General features: G+C 40.3%; 1 protein-coding gene across 5 annotated transcripts in view; it reads right to left on the bottom strand.

The window, feature by feature from the left end:
• The window catches only part of gbf1 (golgi brefeldin A resistant guanine nucleotide exchange factor 1), a 71455-nt gene that overhangs the window by 2911 nt on the left and 52161 nt on the right, over positions 1–16383 (bottom strand). For 3 of the 5 annotated variants that reach the window (XM_047602772.1, XM_047602773.1, XM_047602770.1), the window contains 20 exons: positions 15174–15299; positions 12902–12984; positions 12141–12377; positions 11567–11660; positions 10875–11051; positions 10629–10693; positions 10283–10406; positions 9660–9731; positions 8894–8988; positions 8521–8674; positions 6753–6978; positions 6235–6392; positions 5674–5923; positions 3943–4163; positions 2644–2794; positions 1962–2092; positions 1739–1840; positions 1255–1368; positions 371–548; positions 66–245 (listed from right to left, as the gene is read on the bottom strand). In XM_047602772.1, the coding sequence (XP_047458728.1) occupies positions 66–245; positions 371–548; positions 1255–1368; positions 1739–1840; positions 1962–2092; positions 2644–2794; positions 3943–4163; positions 5674–5923; positions 6235–6392; positions 6753–6978; positions 8521–8674; positions 8894–8988; positions 9660–9731; positions 10283–10406; positions 10629–10693; positions 10875–11051; positions 11567–11660; positions 12141–12377; positions 12902–12984; positions 15174–15299 (2938 nt within the window). The remainder of the gene's footprint in view (positions 1–65; positions 246–370; positions 549–1254; positions 1369–1738; positions 1841–1961; positions 2093–2643; positions 2795–3942; positions 4164–5673; positions 5924–6234; positions 6393–6752; positions 6979–8520; positions 8675–8893; positions 8989–9659; positions 9732–10282; positions 10407–10628; positions 10694–10874; positions 11052–11566; positions 11661–12140; positions 12378–12901; positions 12985–15173; positions 15300–16383) is intronic. The other 2 variants (XM_047602774.1, XM_047602771.1) reach the window with 1 other exon arrangement.

Consider the following 16383-nt stretch of genomic DNA (forward strand, 5'->3'; position numbering starts at 1 on the left):
GATAATATTTCCTTGAGCTCTAGAGACATTTTAACCAATAGACAGGGAAGCTTCTGCACTTTTACCATTGGCACTGGCTGGGGACTCGTGGGGTGATGCTGGCCGACTGGATGTCAGAGCCTCTGCAGGGCTGAGTGGAACCGGAGAAGGTGGCTGGGCAGGTGGTGGAGACGCTTGAGGGGACTGAGGCTTTCCTGCTGGGGGTGTCGGCTGTGCGGGCTCTGCTGGGGGACTGGGCACTGGATCTACATACAAAGAGAATACACAGGAAACACCAACATCAAGCCCCTGAAAGCAAAGTGCTAATATACACATAGCATCAGGTCAAAGCAACTTCACATTGTATGGAATGTACTTTAATACTGCATACCCTGAATGACTGTCTGTTTGAAGAGCTCCTCCCTCAGATTAGGCAGGAAGCAGACGATTCGTTCCCAGGTTATTTCCCACAGGTCTGAGTATCCTGTCCTGGAGTCAGCACTGTGGAATATGCCTGCCGTGTCCATAACCAGCAGCATGTTCTTCAGAGACTCGGGGATGGCCTCCAGCTGTACATATAAACACAAATGCATCTCACATCAGCCATCGCACAACACCAGGCTCAGATCCTGCAAACTCCTTCTCTGCTCGGGTGAGTTTGTTTTGATACTGTTAGGTAGCTCATTCATGCTTAAAGAATTAAAGAATCTGTCTTTCTTCCAGTCTTTGACCACCAAATCTTTACCAGACAAAATAATGAGACATAAGTCATAATGTTTTTTTATTACTACAAAATGAAGAAAAATATCAGTACAATGAGACGCTTGCAACAACTCTAAGTACCTCTAAGTAGCTTAAAAATCTTGAAAGTTGTAAGAAGTAATCACACTAAAAGTTAATCAAAAATGGCATGTATCTCTACTACACTATAGAAGATGTTGACTCTTAAACAGCTGTTCCTGATGACTGATTAGAAGACATTTCATGTTTTTGAAATAAACTTTTTAGGATAGGAAACACTTATGCTGTTCCCTTTCATATAGAAGAAAGACAAAATACAGTGATATTAAGACAATTCTCGCTGGTTTAGCAATGCCCTCGAATGTATGCTGATCCTCGCCTTTTCAAAACCACTTTCCAGAATAACACAGTAAGTTATGTTAGAGTGTGGCTGCTACGGTATTCATGGCACCACCTTTTCTTAAGTGCCTAAATCTTTTGGAGAGCAGTATCTAATTTAGTTGTATAGTACAATAGCATTATGACTGTCCTCACCAGTAAGTCACTAGACCCTGCGTGCATGTACTTGTCCATGAAATCCAGAATAGTGAGCCAGAGGGCAGCAAAGGTTGGCAGGGACAGGAGAGGAGACAGATGCTGGAGAAAAACCTGGCAAAATAAAAGGAAACAGAGTGACAGGGGCATGAGCTCAATTACACCTCACTGGCAGATAAAAGGAGACTTCACGTCATACCATTACTATTATACTACACTCCCCAGGGCATACTGCACTACAAAGAAACCTCACATTATACAAGACAAATGTGAAACAACCAGTTCATCCAGATGTTGTATCCCTTTCATTTGGAATGAATCTATGACCAGACAATTGGTTTTAAGAGTTATATGTTTGAACATAAATACCTCCTTACCCACTGGTGATTTAAACTTAATTTCCCAATGTGAGATGCCTACTTTGACATAAAGGACATATGTGATTGTTGTTGTCAGTGAGTGGCTCTGTGTGTGGTGCTTGAACCTTTGACAGCAGTGTGCAGGCTCTCATTCTGGTCTCCTCCATACCGCCCACATCTGCTGGGCTGATGTTGTCAAGCAGCTTAGTCAGCAGAGGGAAAAGCACCTGCCAACACACACATGTACACAACTGCTAATACACACATCATCAGTTTGCAAGTTAATGCCACAGAATCTCCCATCATCCAACATTATCGGCAGATTTATGTTGTACTCTTCTTCCGTACCTTGTTGAAGCAAGACTCCCACTCAGTAGCATCGAGAGTCTGCAGGTCATGGACAAGCAGGGCTCTCTGCAGATAGGTGAGGGCCTGCATGCGAACCTGTCGCCTGGCATCACAACACAGCCAAGCAATGCCTGCACAGGGCAACACATAACGGATGTTCAAGCTTCCTTCACATTATGTGGCATACAGCTCAGTGTATACATGAGTACAAATGGTACTCTTTGTCAACACAAATAGTATTTGAGATTTTACATTTGATTCAAATAGTCTATTGATAAAATAGCAACAGTAAATGTGAAACTGGTTTTAAAATCATTTAGATTTTCAACCATTTTGACTTGTGGAACGGTATCCCCAGGCAAATATGTGTACTTCTTTTTAATAAAAGCCTATTCTAGTGTCAACGAGCTTTGTCAAATTAATACATCTATTCCAGCTGAGCATTGTTTTCATAGGATCAGTTTTATCATATACTGCTAAAGTGCTAATTTCTCTGTCACTATTACTTGGACGTCATGATCAGATTTTTGATGTTTTATCCAATATAATTAACTTTGGAAAAATAGCACAAAATAGTAAAGATTAACATGAACAAAAGCAAAGGATTTATTTTGTTTAGTTAAATAAGTGGTAGAAGCCTTTAACATTGCCTCTCTCATGAGTCATTGTTGTGCAGGCTCACCTTGGAGGAGGGGGCACCAGCAGCTGGTCCACAGAGTCTGGGAGTCAGCTTCGATCTTCCTGCCTGATGCCTCTAGATGGCGCTGCTCCTCCGCCCAGGAGCTGTAGATGCTGGCTGCCCGGGTGTGCAGGGTGTGCATCAGGTCTAATAGCTGCACCACCACCACAAGAAAAAAACAAAAAAACAAAAAAACAGCGTTTGGACAGAGGTTCCATCATTTACCACAATGATGGACTCAGTTACTGATGTTCTGTACATGTTTGTCTTTAAAATAATCAGGCAACAGGACACTACACTGCTGTATAGGCTATATAAAAATTACATTATGAAGCTAAAGAATGGCTGAACAAACCTGTGGGTTTATCCTTTAGTTTGTTCTATCCTTCCTTTAGATGTGAGGTTAATCATGTCTTAACAAACAAATGTTAATGTATGTTGCCTGCCATCTCTCAACCACATACTAGTATACTATAGTGTCATAACCAGCGAATCTGTTTGTTTATGCAAGCATGTGGAGAGAAAAAAAATCAATTTCAGACCCATTCTACACAAATGAAAGGATAATAACGTATTCTGCATGCCATTCAAAAACAATGACACTGATATGTCAATCTTATGCCAGTTTCTTTTTTTACATTAAAGACAGACCAACAGGACAAACACATGTCAGGATGTTTTAAGGTTACCATAAAGTCCCAAGCTAGCTCTAAGTTACCCAAGAAGTTTGCCATTAAATCCACAGTCCAGTTATAATTGTCACAACTGTCACCATTATCACCACCTTGTTCACACTGCATTTGTCTGTCAATGTCACTGTCTTGTCTCATTGCACAATTAAAAAAAAATCTACCATGAGTGCAGCCCAGCATGGAGAACAGTGAGATGAAAATGGAAACTAAAATGTACAGTTAAGGCATACTGCATGTGATGACAGTGATTGCAATTATAACAAGGTGAAAATAAACAGGTATCCTTTAACCTCAAATTCTCATCCAAACCAACAACAGAAACAAAGGAAAAATGGGATCCTATTGGGAGGGGTGTAATAATGACTTCATGACTAACTGGATTGTAAATGCTTCTTTGCTTTATAATGTGTGAATGCAAAACTTTACACTTGGCAACAATAAGTTACACCCATCCTAAAAGTCCCTCTGGTACCCAAAGTCATTCCCAAAACCATCTGGATGCCACAGACACCATCCATCCATACTGGGTAAGAAACATGCAGGATGATTTTGGGACAGCTGGGTATAAATGGACGTAAGGTAGAAGGGTAAAGAGGGCCGTTGTACTTACATCCTGACTAACCTGTAATGACACAGTGTGGTAGCTGGCTGGGACACCCTCCTCCTCCTCATCATCGCTGTGGGAACGTGCTGGACGGTGGCTGGATGTCCGGCTGCTGCCTCGCCTCGTACCACCTCCATTGTCCTTGTCTTTCCCTCCTACTTTCTTTCTCAGCCGGGACTTGGAGGAGTCGTACTTGTGGCTCTTCTTCTTGTCATGGTTCCGGTAACCTGACGAAGCAAAATGTTGTGAAAACTGTCATTTAGGATCTAAAACCAGAGAGGTAGTCTTGACCCTCCCATCCATCTCAGCGTTGATGTTTTCTGATATCAAGTGTTTAAGGCACTTCCACAGACCTGTTTAATTCCTCTGTCACCATCTCCTCTTTGATTCTTTCATCAATGTTTATCAATGTCAGTTTAGATCTGCTATACATTTGAACCCTTTGGAAACATTCAAAGTGTTAGTCTAGGGATGCTATAATATCTCCCATTCATATCTCCCCTTCATGTCTGACACTTCAACAGGCCAGTAGCACTTCTTATATTCCAAGTGGAGTAACAATTCAAACCTTTGTGTGTGGTTTTAGTTGTCTACAATTATTACAGGAGAAAAATAGAAACTTAATCTTCACCGACTGAAGCACTGAAAAAGACTTAATCGCTAACGGAAAAACATCAATCATCACAACACCCTGTTTAAATGACATGAGGCAATTGCCTACAACACTATGTTAAGTGCTACAGTCTATAAAGGGGCCATTGGCAAAACTTTCCATTTACACTGAAATCATCTTTTACAAAAAGATTTGAAGGCAGACCACAGGAGCTCAACAGAGTAATAGCAGGTTTTGCACTTTCTATAAGTGTCTCATACAGATTAGCGCCATGCCTCAGCCCAGCGCTTTGATCGACCCATCGCTCTTGTTCGTCTGTGTAAAGCTCTGTTGACAGAATGGATCCAATGGCCTAAAGCACTGGGACAAAATGAATAGGCCATCACCTATGCAAAAAGAACAAGAGCGCCAGTGCTATTTCTCAACCTTAATCCCTGCCTGACTGTAGATCAAATAAACAGCACAAGGAGGAATGAATGGAAACAGGGAGAAGAGGTTTGAAGGGCAGATAACACGGAGGATAAAAGGCAGAGAAAGGAAGAAGAAAAAGAAGAATGTGGAGGAAACACAAAGGAGAACTAATAAAAAAACAAAGCATTTTATAAAGCCCAACCAGAGTGCTGAATTTCTAGATCATGTCACTTAACAAAATGACTGTATGTCATTGTATGTCAAATGTTTATGCAGAGAAATGAACCAGTCTAGGGAATACTTAATTTATGAAGGATAATAGTGGCTGCAACATTTGATTGTCTTGTCAAAAATGGGTTTAATACTTTGCATGAAGTGTAAGACATTAGGCCAAAAGCAAGACAATTCAAAAGGCCATTTGAATTGTCACAAGATCTCAGCTGGACATGAGTATCATTCTTATGTGAAAATGAACAACCTGTCTGGAATGCTACAGCTTTATACTGCAGCATAGCAAACTTCAACCTTTCTCTGGCTTTAATATTTCATTAGCGGCCTCTTATGTTGTTTACGTCAATAAAATAATTGCATCAGGATTGGTTTGCTACTACTCACTAGTGCCATCCCTATATCATGGTGACCACGTTCTTGCGTTATCTCATTTCTACATTTCTACTAAAAAGTTTCTATTCCAGTGCACTTCGATGTCTCACCTCCATTGAGGCTGGCCTCCACAAACACTCGTATAGCTCTGACACAGAGTTCAAAGTTGTCTGGAGTGACATGGGCAGCGTCACGGACGATGAAAGACAGCGTTTCCACACATTTGATCAGAGATTTAGTATCGTGCTGGCCCAGGTCCTGACCCAGTGTCAGACTGTACTGGTTGACGAGGGGGTGATTGAGTTGAGCTTTACAGCTTATTAGATGGGTCTTACTTGACTCCAGGTCATCTTTCCCAACCTAGAAAAAAGGACAAATCCCAAGAATGAAACGCGCATAAGAACTGGATCCTGTAGTTGGAATATTAGTCTTTAAAAAAAAAAGAAAATAAAAGAAAAATGATATAATATTCTTAAACAAAAATTAGAAATAACAGTAATACAAAATTCTTTTCTGCCGTGTTTTCAAAGAATATAAAAGGTTATGCATATTTCTTTACAGTTAGAGTAACAAATGTATGTATGTTTAGGCATGTGATACTGAAAACATATGACTGGAAAATACAAATACAACAGGGAGTATCGTCTATCTAAGCACGTGTGTTTGCTTACCACAAGCCATCCACTATTTGCCACATCCACATCAGTTGTGGAGCGAGGAATCCTGGTCTTGTTGTGCTCTGTGTATACTTCTGAGTCAGATGTGTAGCCCCGGTCCAAACTCACTTCACTGGGATGACGAGATGACAGCTCACTATCTGACTGAGCACCTGCAGACACAAAATCCACGCATGTATTTTCATTCATTCATTTTCTCTGACGTTTCAGCTTTTCAGTGGCTGTGTGTTGTCTTTTATATCCCACTCAGAAATGTACTTGTCATCTACCTAATAAATTACTTGTCAGAGCCATCTGCTGAAAAATTAGACAAATTCTCCGTGTGATATATTTTCTTATCTCCCTTTCAATGGTAGGAATAGAACTCTGGTGAATAATAGGGATTCATTTCTTATTATTCTTTTGTGTTTATCAGCGTAGATGTGGCTCAAACTGTGCACTGTCCAAAATAAAGTTGCAAATTCATTTCCAAGAAAACCTTGATTCCAATGATACTGAGAGAAACACTCAACCTGTGTCAGTGTCAGCAGAAGTGGAGGTGAGCTGGAAGGAGGCAGGAGGCTTCACTCCGGCTCCAATGCACTCCAGCAAGGAGAAGAGCGTGTACCAGTCATCTGTACAGTGGATGTTGGCTGCATTAGTCTTTAAGAGCTCATGAAGACCGAAGGCCACTTCCCTGCTGACCCGGGACAGGACATGAGGTTTCATCATCAGTAAGAGACGCAGGGAGAGAAGAATCTGTGGGGTAAGAGACCATCAGTGTAGGGTGAATATTTTACAGTGTTAACACACGGGTTTAATTTGATAGTGATACCATTACTATTAATGCTAATGTAGTGAAACACTGAAACCGGCAACACCACCAGAGTAGCCTTCAACCACGGTGTCATGACTTAATGAGGATGGGGCATTTCAGTATGCTTCAATCTAACTTTACATGGTTAACATATTTCTGCTAATTCTAGTCTTGCTTTCTTTGTATTTTTCTGAAGTGCTAAACCAATCTGGTTTTAACATCACCTGCATGTACTATTGTATAATGCTGTACAAAGACATAGAAACAAAATATGAAACATTTTTTATCCTCATTTACTAGATGTATTTAATGTATTTTTTACTATAATACAAGCATATGTTTAAATTGGAGGTGACTAATTGGAAAAGTCAGATCCTCTCTTAAATGTGTAAAGTAAAATAAGGGAAGTAGTCACTCTAAACTCTTCTTCTGTGAAACTGGTTTCAACCAAGCAAACAAACTAATTAGGTTCAGTAATGGTTCGAGGAACACAATTAAGTTGAGAGGTTGATTTCTCCAGATATACACCGATCAGACATAACATTATGACCACTGACAGGAGACATGATTAACACTTATTATCTCTTCATCACAGAATAAACTAGGCAGTAAGTGAAAAATGTTGGGAGAATGTTGGAGAAATAAGCAAGCATTAAGATTAGATTGAGTTTAACAAGCCAAATTGCCATTCAACTGAATCTCCAAAACTACAGCTCTTGTGGGGCATTCCCAGTCTACAGTGGTCAGTATCTATCCATCTGCTAATGGCTCCAAGGAAAGAACAGTGGTGAAATGGCAACAGGGTCATGGTGAGCCAAGGCTCATTGATGGACTTGGGAAGCGAAGCCTAGCCTATGTGGTCTGATCCAACACAGTGCATCACTGTTTGCTGGATACGGGGCCACAGACCAGCCAGGGTGTCCACGCTGACCCCTCTCACTGCCAAAAGCAGCAACAATGGACACCTGAGCATCAGAACTGGACCAAAGAGCAATGGAAGGAGATTTCATGGAAACAGTATTCTCTGATGGCTGTGGCCTCTTTCAGAATAATGCTCCCTGTCATGAAGGAAACATGGTTCAGGAATGGTTTGAGGAGCACAACAATGAGCTTAAGGTGTTGACCTGGTCTCCAAATTCACCAAATCTCAATCCAGTCAAGCATCTGTGAGATGTGCTGGACAAACAAGTCTGATCTATGGATGCCCCATCTCACAACTTACAGGGCTTGGATCTGCACCTTCGGGTGTCTAGAGGAGTCCATGCCTCAGTGGGTCAGGGCTGTTTTAGCAGCAAAAGGGGACCAACACAATATTAGGAAGGAGATCATAATGTTAAGCCTGATCGGTGTAAATCCATTCCAGCCTCTGTGGGATGTGCCAGACAAACAACTTGCAGGACTGAATGGTTACCACAAGAACAGCCTGCTGAGCTGAAATGTTTTGGTGTCCATGAAGGTCAGTGCATGTATGTGTTGTGGTGTACCTGAGAGCTAATGTCTTCTCGTCTTAGTAGGCGGATTGCAAGTCGAAGGAGTCCCACCACAGCCCTTTCCACCAGGAAGCAGCTCTCGTTGGCATGAACGCAAAGGTGGCAGAGGTGGTCACGTACTGTCTGCCACACACAGACCACACGGTCTCTGCACATACAGACAGACAAAGAGATGGTTACTGGGTCAGAAATAACAGTCACCTTTTTTGAAAAGGTACGCCACATGCTGAAGGATCCTTGAGCAAGACAATGAACTCCCCAGTGTGTGAGTGAATGGGTAGATGTGTCTGTGACTGTAAAGCGCTTTCTGTATCAATAGGTAGAAAAGCACTATATTAAGACCCTTTACATTTACCAGCTCTCCTACCTGTTTTCCAGAACAATGCGCAGCAACATCTCTAAACAAAAGGCAGCGTCCTCTTCGTCGTAAGTCTCTTCGTCTGGAGTGACGGATATCAGAGCCTAAGGAGGAAACATAAATGTTACATAAATGTTGTTTATTAGATTAATTTTATCTAAAACAGAGCCCTACACAGATCCAGTTTATCAATGCCTTGCAATCACATTCAGTATTATAACCAAAAATATGTCACACTCATTTAAATGAAGATTAAAAGCATGGTCCCCAGAGTCACATACTTTAAAGTGCTGTATTCTTTTTTTCACAAGAGAATCTCAAAAAAACAAAACATCAAAGTTTTGATGGAAAGCAGTGAAAATGATTGTGTTTCTCACAGGTTTTTTTATACATCTTCAAAATTAAGGTCCATAAAAAAGCTTCGAGCCATAGGTTTATTGGACTTTAACAGACTCATATAACAAGTCGCACAGAAATACAGATTTGAAGCATAATTATTATTTGTCCGATTATGTAATTTGTTCTGTTCCTTTTTATTTCTTCCTATCTGCTTACCCACTTTGGGGAATTGCTGATATCATATATATGTTAATATTGATTTACACGTTACACATTTTTGGAGTTACTCAGCAGGTAGGAGTTGTAGGATTATTATCATAAGCAACATACAAGGACCTAAGAAAAATACTTCAGCTTCATTAGACAAACAGCACACAGGTATTATATAGGTATAATTAAACGTAGATGAGAAATAGTGGTAACAAATCATAAGAACCTTCATTAGCTCCTGGAGAGATTCCAGTTGCAGGAATTTACTCTCGGTGATCAGCTTCTCTGGGTCACATTGCTAGAAAGAAAGAAGTACAACTGTATATTAAATAAAATAAAATAAAAGCTTCTGATAGCATAAGACCATTGGGACTGATGTAAAACAGAACTAATTAACAACTAATTCTACAAAGAATTAAGTATTACAAAAAGGTCTACACTGTCCATGAAGACAAAAAAAAATGCTGTTGCAACTGGTAATGATTGGAATCAAAAGAGATCTATTCGACCAGAGATCAGAAAAATCTGTGGGTGATCCTGACCTAGAATTTAAGGTTACTACTGCACAGAAACAGGAAACAATAAATGAGAACAGGGATAAGAATTAGTGGCACAAAGCCAACAAGGTTCTTAAGCTCCACTGCTTGGACCACAAAGTGTTGGGTTGAGTTTGTGTTTTTAGTTGTGATAATTCTTAATAATTTCCTCCTTATTTACTAAATATCCATATCAAATATGTCTATTCAAAGGATAAAACAAAGGATAAAATGGATATATGTCATATATATGATTATACGTCATCTTAAGTTCAGATAGCGGTACAGAGGTATCGTGGTGAGTGTTCTGTACCTTTATGCAGTGGATGGCAGCCTGCTTGGCTTCCTGGTTTTCTGTGGATGGTCCTCGGAGTCCTGACTGCTCAGCTCCACTCAGTGTCAGCCAGTTGACGAAACTCAACACAGCTGACTCACCACTGATAAGGAGGAGAAATTAACTTTTACTCTTGACTAAACAATCATGACCAGGAGGCCAAGAATGATGTGGAAATTTCTTAATATAAAAGTCTGGTCTCTTTGAGAATGTTAATAAAAACACTTAGTTCAGCCAAGCATGACTGTATATGACTATACTTAAATACACACAAATACACATCATCTCTTTAGGATATATCTACAGATAGAGGATGACTGCATACCGATTTGATGGCGTTTCCTCTCTTTGAAGAGATATTTTCCCATTTGGCTCCACAAAATCCTCCACCTGAGGCAACAAACACAATACTGGATACTGAACAACAGAGGGCAGCACAATTAATGAAATACTTTTCCTTTTCACAAACTGCCACCCACAAACTATATGTGCACTTTTACCACAAAGCAGCCATTGCTCATTCACTGACAGAGTGGAAAGAGTGTTTAGAATTTAGCAATGGAGTCCTGACCTCAACCATGGCTTTGGGCAGGAGCTCTGCTCTGAACAGCTGCAGCATGGAGTCCATGATGTTCTTCCAGCCCTCCCTCAGGATGTTGCCATGCCGGTGGGCAAGGTCAAACACGGTCTTGGCTGCTGTCTGTGCCTTACTGTTGCTGCCAAATACTGTCGGAAGGTTTTCCACAGACTGGAGAAAGACCAACACTTAGACATTCTGATACATTTTTTTTTAGTTACAGAAAATGAATGATATTTACGACACATCATTCTTTTCACGACTTTATAGATAAACCGATTGTCTTCACTTCAACACAATGTGCAGTTTTTACAGCATGCACATCATTACGCCATCATGCCATGTCTACATAAAACACTGATTCTTAATTAGGGAAACAAAATACTTAGTGAGGTAAACACTTCCTTTCAGATTGCTGTTTCACAGAGGCACATGCAGCATAATCAAGTTTGCTCACAGAATAATGGAAAAGACTAAATATTGACTGGCTTATTTATTAAAACAATAGCTTCTTTGCTGTTACTAGAATTCTTTGTTTTGTGTCGCTAAAGTATATTATCAACATTATCAAATTATTAAAAGTATGGAATCGGCCAATAATCAGTGTTTGCTCTCTTTTTGAGTGAAAAACAAACTGGATCCTGTTACAAATACAATGGTGTGGCTTTTTTTAAAAGTGTCCTTACCTCACTACTCAGAGTGGTGAACTTGCAGAGGGAGATGATCAAATTGTCGAACACATCATTAAAGCCATAGTGAGCTGCTATCATTGCGCATTTTCTGCAAAGACAGAGACACATGACTGAGCACCCTGAAAATACACAGAACAGAACACAACATGCTATCCTGAAGATTTAATCACATTTCATTTAATATTTCCCAATCTATAGTTCACTTCACAAGTCACTGTGGAGTTTTAAGCAAACTGCATTCATTGCAACACTCATTTCTTAAACTGTAAGCTCCAGTGGGTGGGTTTGTTCGATAATAATGGACAGGCAGCCAACTTGTAGACCAGGACATCTGACAATGTTTTACGCTGTCTGGCTCAATTTTTAAATCTTCATTCGAACTATCTCCTTAGAAGCAAAGTTGTCCTTCATGTACCCTGAGGCCAGCCCATGCTACATAAGAGGTGACTCTGTTGAAGCCTTCCATAATCACATGTACTGGTCCTGGCCCAGTCTCCAAAATGAATGGAGAGAAATCCTCCATACACACTAAATATTACACAGTTGCTGGGTATTGTGAATTGCATACCTGAAACCGGCAATGGCCTTCTGAATGATGTTGTCATCTAGGCTCTTGTCAAAGACATAGGAGAGGGCAGCAATGGTAGGACCCCAGGTCATGGTGAACAAGTCGTGGTCGTAGCTGCCAGGTGGCAGGTGGAGGAAAAGACCTTCTGGTGTTGCGCCGCGGTGTAGCAACACACTCCACACGTAGTTCTCCTTCACTAAACCTGTCTGCTCATCTGGCATCACAATCTCCTCGTTCCTACACACAGAAAACCATCTCGGGTGTGACTTCAGTTCTCTTTTGTCAACAAAGGTCACTTTCAAAATTTCACTTTAATTCTTGGCAGAAGCCAAAATTCCAAAATGTTCAATTAATTTTAAAAAACCTAAAAACAAGCAAAAGACCTGAAATGAAGAAGAGCTGAAATGATGATGTCTGTCCAACATGTATCATTTCCAGCATCTCCATCTTTATCAATGGAATATCTTAACAATTCGATCATAACAGAAAAGATCAGCAATTTGAAAATATTTTTTACAATTTTGAGAAAGGACGAGTAATGTGGGAATGTTAAGGTCAAGTGAATATTGCAGAGAAATCATCTGTTACAGCAGTACATGGGGGCAATAACATTTGTGATAATACATGACAGATAAAAAAAAAATGCAAAAACAAGATAAAATGCTCTGTTGTTTTGGTTGACTAAATGTGTCAAAAATCTAATCGCTAAAATGTTTCTACATCTAATTAATGTTTTTGTGAGTAGATTGGCAACATCATACTTGATAGCATTGTAGATATCCTCCAGCATGTCCTGGTCAAAGTCTTTGTTTCCATTTACTCCCTTCAGATTTTTCTTGAATTGCTGTTTAAAGACACAAAACAACAGAGTTACAGTATCTGGAGAATGACACACCTTTGATTGCAGCCAGGACCTTTATTCAAACTGTCATTTCCACTCTCCACCATCAACACGTCAGTCACTGGACATCAACGCGAGAGCTTAGCTCAGACACAGAAGCCTCTGGCATTTAGAGCTTTGTTAACTGAGCATCTACCCAGCGAACAATTAAAGTGGCCTCGGCCAGAGCCCCACATGTTATGTGTCACTTAATATGCTTTAGTTGCATCGTTAGGAAAACATGGATTAGAGCCAAGAACCTCCTGTAAATAAACATAACCACCTGGTGATGACTGACAACTTCAAGGCTTGGCAGGGTTTCTCCTGCTAACAGGTATAGAGGGGAAACAAGAGCTCCTCTACAGGGACTCACAGAGAAACAAACATTGGCAAAGACAGACATAGGAGGAGGCTACTGTGGATCAGGCAGCTATGTATTTGTCAGGGGCACGTACTCTCAAACCTGTGCATATAGTCACACTAACGGTCACTTCTAGTGAGAGTTGCTTTGGGAGGAACACGTTGTGTTTTACAGACCATGTACCACATGTAAAAAAAAGTCATGTAGTCATGGTATGTCATTGTCAAAGAATTGCATCTGATTTACAGGCAGTGATGCTGGGCATAGCTTTCCCATTTCAAAAATAACCCCAGTGCCAACACATGTTGCGGTGGATGCTACACATTGCAAGCTGCTAAGTAAGTCAAGTGCTAGGCGCCACTTTTATTGGCCCTCTTCAGTCTATAGCGTGGAAGCCTCTGCCTGTTGTCTGAGGCTGCAGGTCAAGCCTTCTTTACCAAACCGCAACTGATCTTTTGGGAATGTCTGAGGATAATTTAAACATAACAGAGGTGCATGACTCAAGGAGGATCAATTCTATAAAGTATGTGTACAAAAAGAGAACAAGACGGACAGAAACAGAAAGCAAGTGGCTGCTATTGTGCGTCAGTGAGAATGGCCCACCCACAACTGTTCACAAGCTGCCTACACTGTTTAGTCTTCAGTCATTGTCAATCAAATACAGAAAAAACAGAGATGGCAGAAACAGCAAGAGACAAAGAGAAACCCCGCCTCTTCGTAGGCCCTCTAGTATGAGCTCACCACTCAGACGGACCACCACTGGCTACAGCTGTTGGCTATGGGCTTTCTGAGCCGCCAAGTTGCACCATTGCAAATGCAGGCAGACTCAGAGGAATGTCACACCATCAGACACAAATGGTGGCAAAGTTCCAGTAAGAGAAAACATAGATATATGATCACAGTGCAGTTTTTTTCTCCCTAGCCTGAAGTAATATGCAAAATAAGACTTTTATCCTGTGTACAGCGTCTACCCTAGCTTTATTCTCAAACCACAAGTACAGGATTAGAAGCACCCGTGAAAGCTGGACCACAACAAAATACAATGAAGTTCAATAAAACTTCATTTTACTCCAGTACTATTTAGTTTATTGAATCCAAATACTTACAGGACAAAGATAAAATAATTGGTACATTGGTATAATTGAAAGGGTGTACTGCACATTGAAACTGGAAATATATGTATGCAAAGGAGGAAAAGCAGAAGAAGCAAATAAATAAATGCATAAAAAGAAAGGTTTTGGTCCAAGTACACTCATAATAGCCCTACAATAGCTTGGCGACTATCGGGGCACACATCTGTGCCCCTTTAGGGATAGATAAAATTGTGAAATGTAATATTAATCCAAATAATGATCGATCAAACCAGGATAAAAGTGATGGGCCTAGTGGTAATGGCAATAGCCATAATAATATGTAACAACAGTATAATTATGTATAAAATATTATGATAATGATTAAAAATGTGATATTGGTGTAATTTAACAATTACGGACCATAGGAATAGAATATCATCAGTGGATAATGACTGACATTATACCATATTTGCTATCTTAGATAAACAGCTTGTTCTTCTTGGCTGGTGAGTTTAGCTAAAATCTGACCTTTGAGAGTTACACCTGTGTGTGCATGTGTGTGCAGTCACATGCACACCACATGTACACACATCTTCAGAGCTGCGTTGTACTAATCACAGACACACGTGTGGGACTTTTAGGAAATAATCAAATGTTTGTGCCGTGACCTGAGGTAAGGACGTGACCAGAAGGGAGAGGGAGAGAGAAAGATCATATACCTCGACAGTCATGGGGATATTCTGCTTGCGGACGTTGTGATTATGCTGGTCAGTGTTGAGCATTATGACAGCGTAGGCCAAGGCGAAGCCTGCGTCGTTGGTCATGAAAGGAGAGCCATTCACTTTCTGAAAGCAGAGTATCACATAATATATCACATGATTAACAGTTAAGTTTCTCAACCAAACACCAATCAGTTTTATATGTTACATGACCGCTAACGTTAGTTTCTAATCGGAATCTGACCTTGCACATTCTGCTGATATCATACTGATTTATGATTTCACATATACTGCTTCAAAGCTGCTATCTCTATGCAAGAGGCTGGCCTTATAAAAAGACATTACTAGGAATAGTTTCCGAGTCACATGGTTTCTCAGGCTATTTTGAGTTAGTGAAACGTTCCCCCCAGTGGAGTGTGTCCTTTAGCCATCATTACGTAGGTGTGTAATTCTGTGTTAACAGTTACTGAGAGCATGACCAACTTATTGTTTTACAAATACAAGTTTGTAGAGGAAGAAGTCATACACAACTGGGTCCATACACAGCATACATTTATGCTTTAGGAGTTACCACTTGTTGACGTGTAGCCCCTTTTTTAGGGGTCAAAAGTAATTGGAGTTTCAAAATTAGTTTATTTTCCAAGTCAGTCATGAGAAGACTTCATGACAGATATACAGAAGACTCACCATAAGGAGCAAACATGCAAACGTACATTTAAATAATGCCTAATACAGCATGCAAGGATTCCATAGACATTGGGCCACTAGCAATAGTAATGTGACAGAAGACAGAAGCACATTAATGGTGAGGTGCTTAGGAATATAATGTCTGCACAGAATCAGCAAAAGGGATCAAAGCTAACTTGACAGCTTTTTATAGTACAGATGGACAATGTCCCCAAACCTACCATGAAAATAACTCATGAGCTTTTAAAAGCAAAGGAGCAGGATATTCTATAATGGCAGAGACACTGGTTTTCAAATCAACTGACAATTTATTTCAACTAAAAAGAGTAATAGCCACAAAACAAGAAGTGAAATAGTGGCTTCCAGATGCTTTGCAATATATCACCATTGTGTTCATTGCCTGCAAAGGACTTTCAACAAAATATTTAAAAGTAACATTTGAGACCTAAATGTTACCTAATTGCAAATATGGGGCTGTGTGGTGGCTGCAATTTCAAATGGCTTCTGTGTTAAAGCTCAACTG

This window comes from Mugil cephalus, chromosome 13, assembly GCF_022458985.1.
Source record: "Mugil cephalus isolate CIBA_MC_2020 chromosome 13, CIBA_Mcephalus_1.1, whole genome shotgun sequence".
NCBI classification, from domain to species: domain Eukaryota; kingdom Metazoa; phylum Chordata; class Actinopteri; order Mugiliformes; family Mugilidae; genus Mugil; species Mugil cephalus.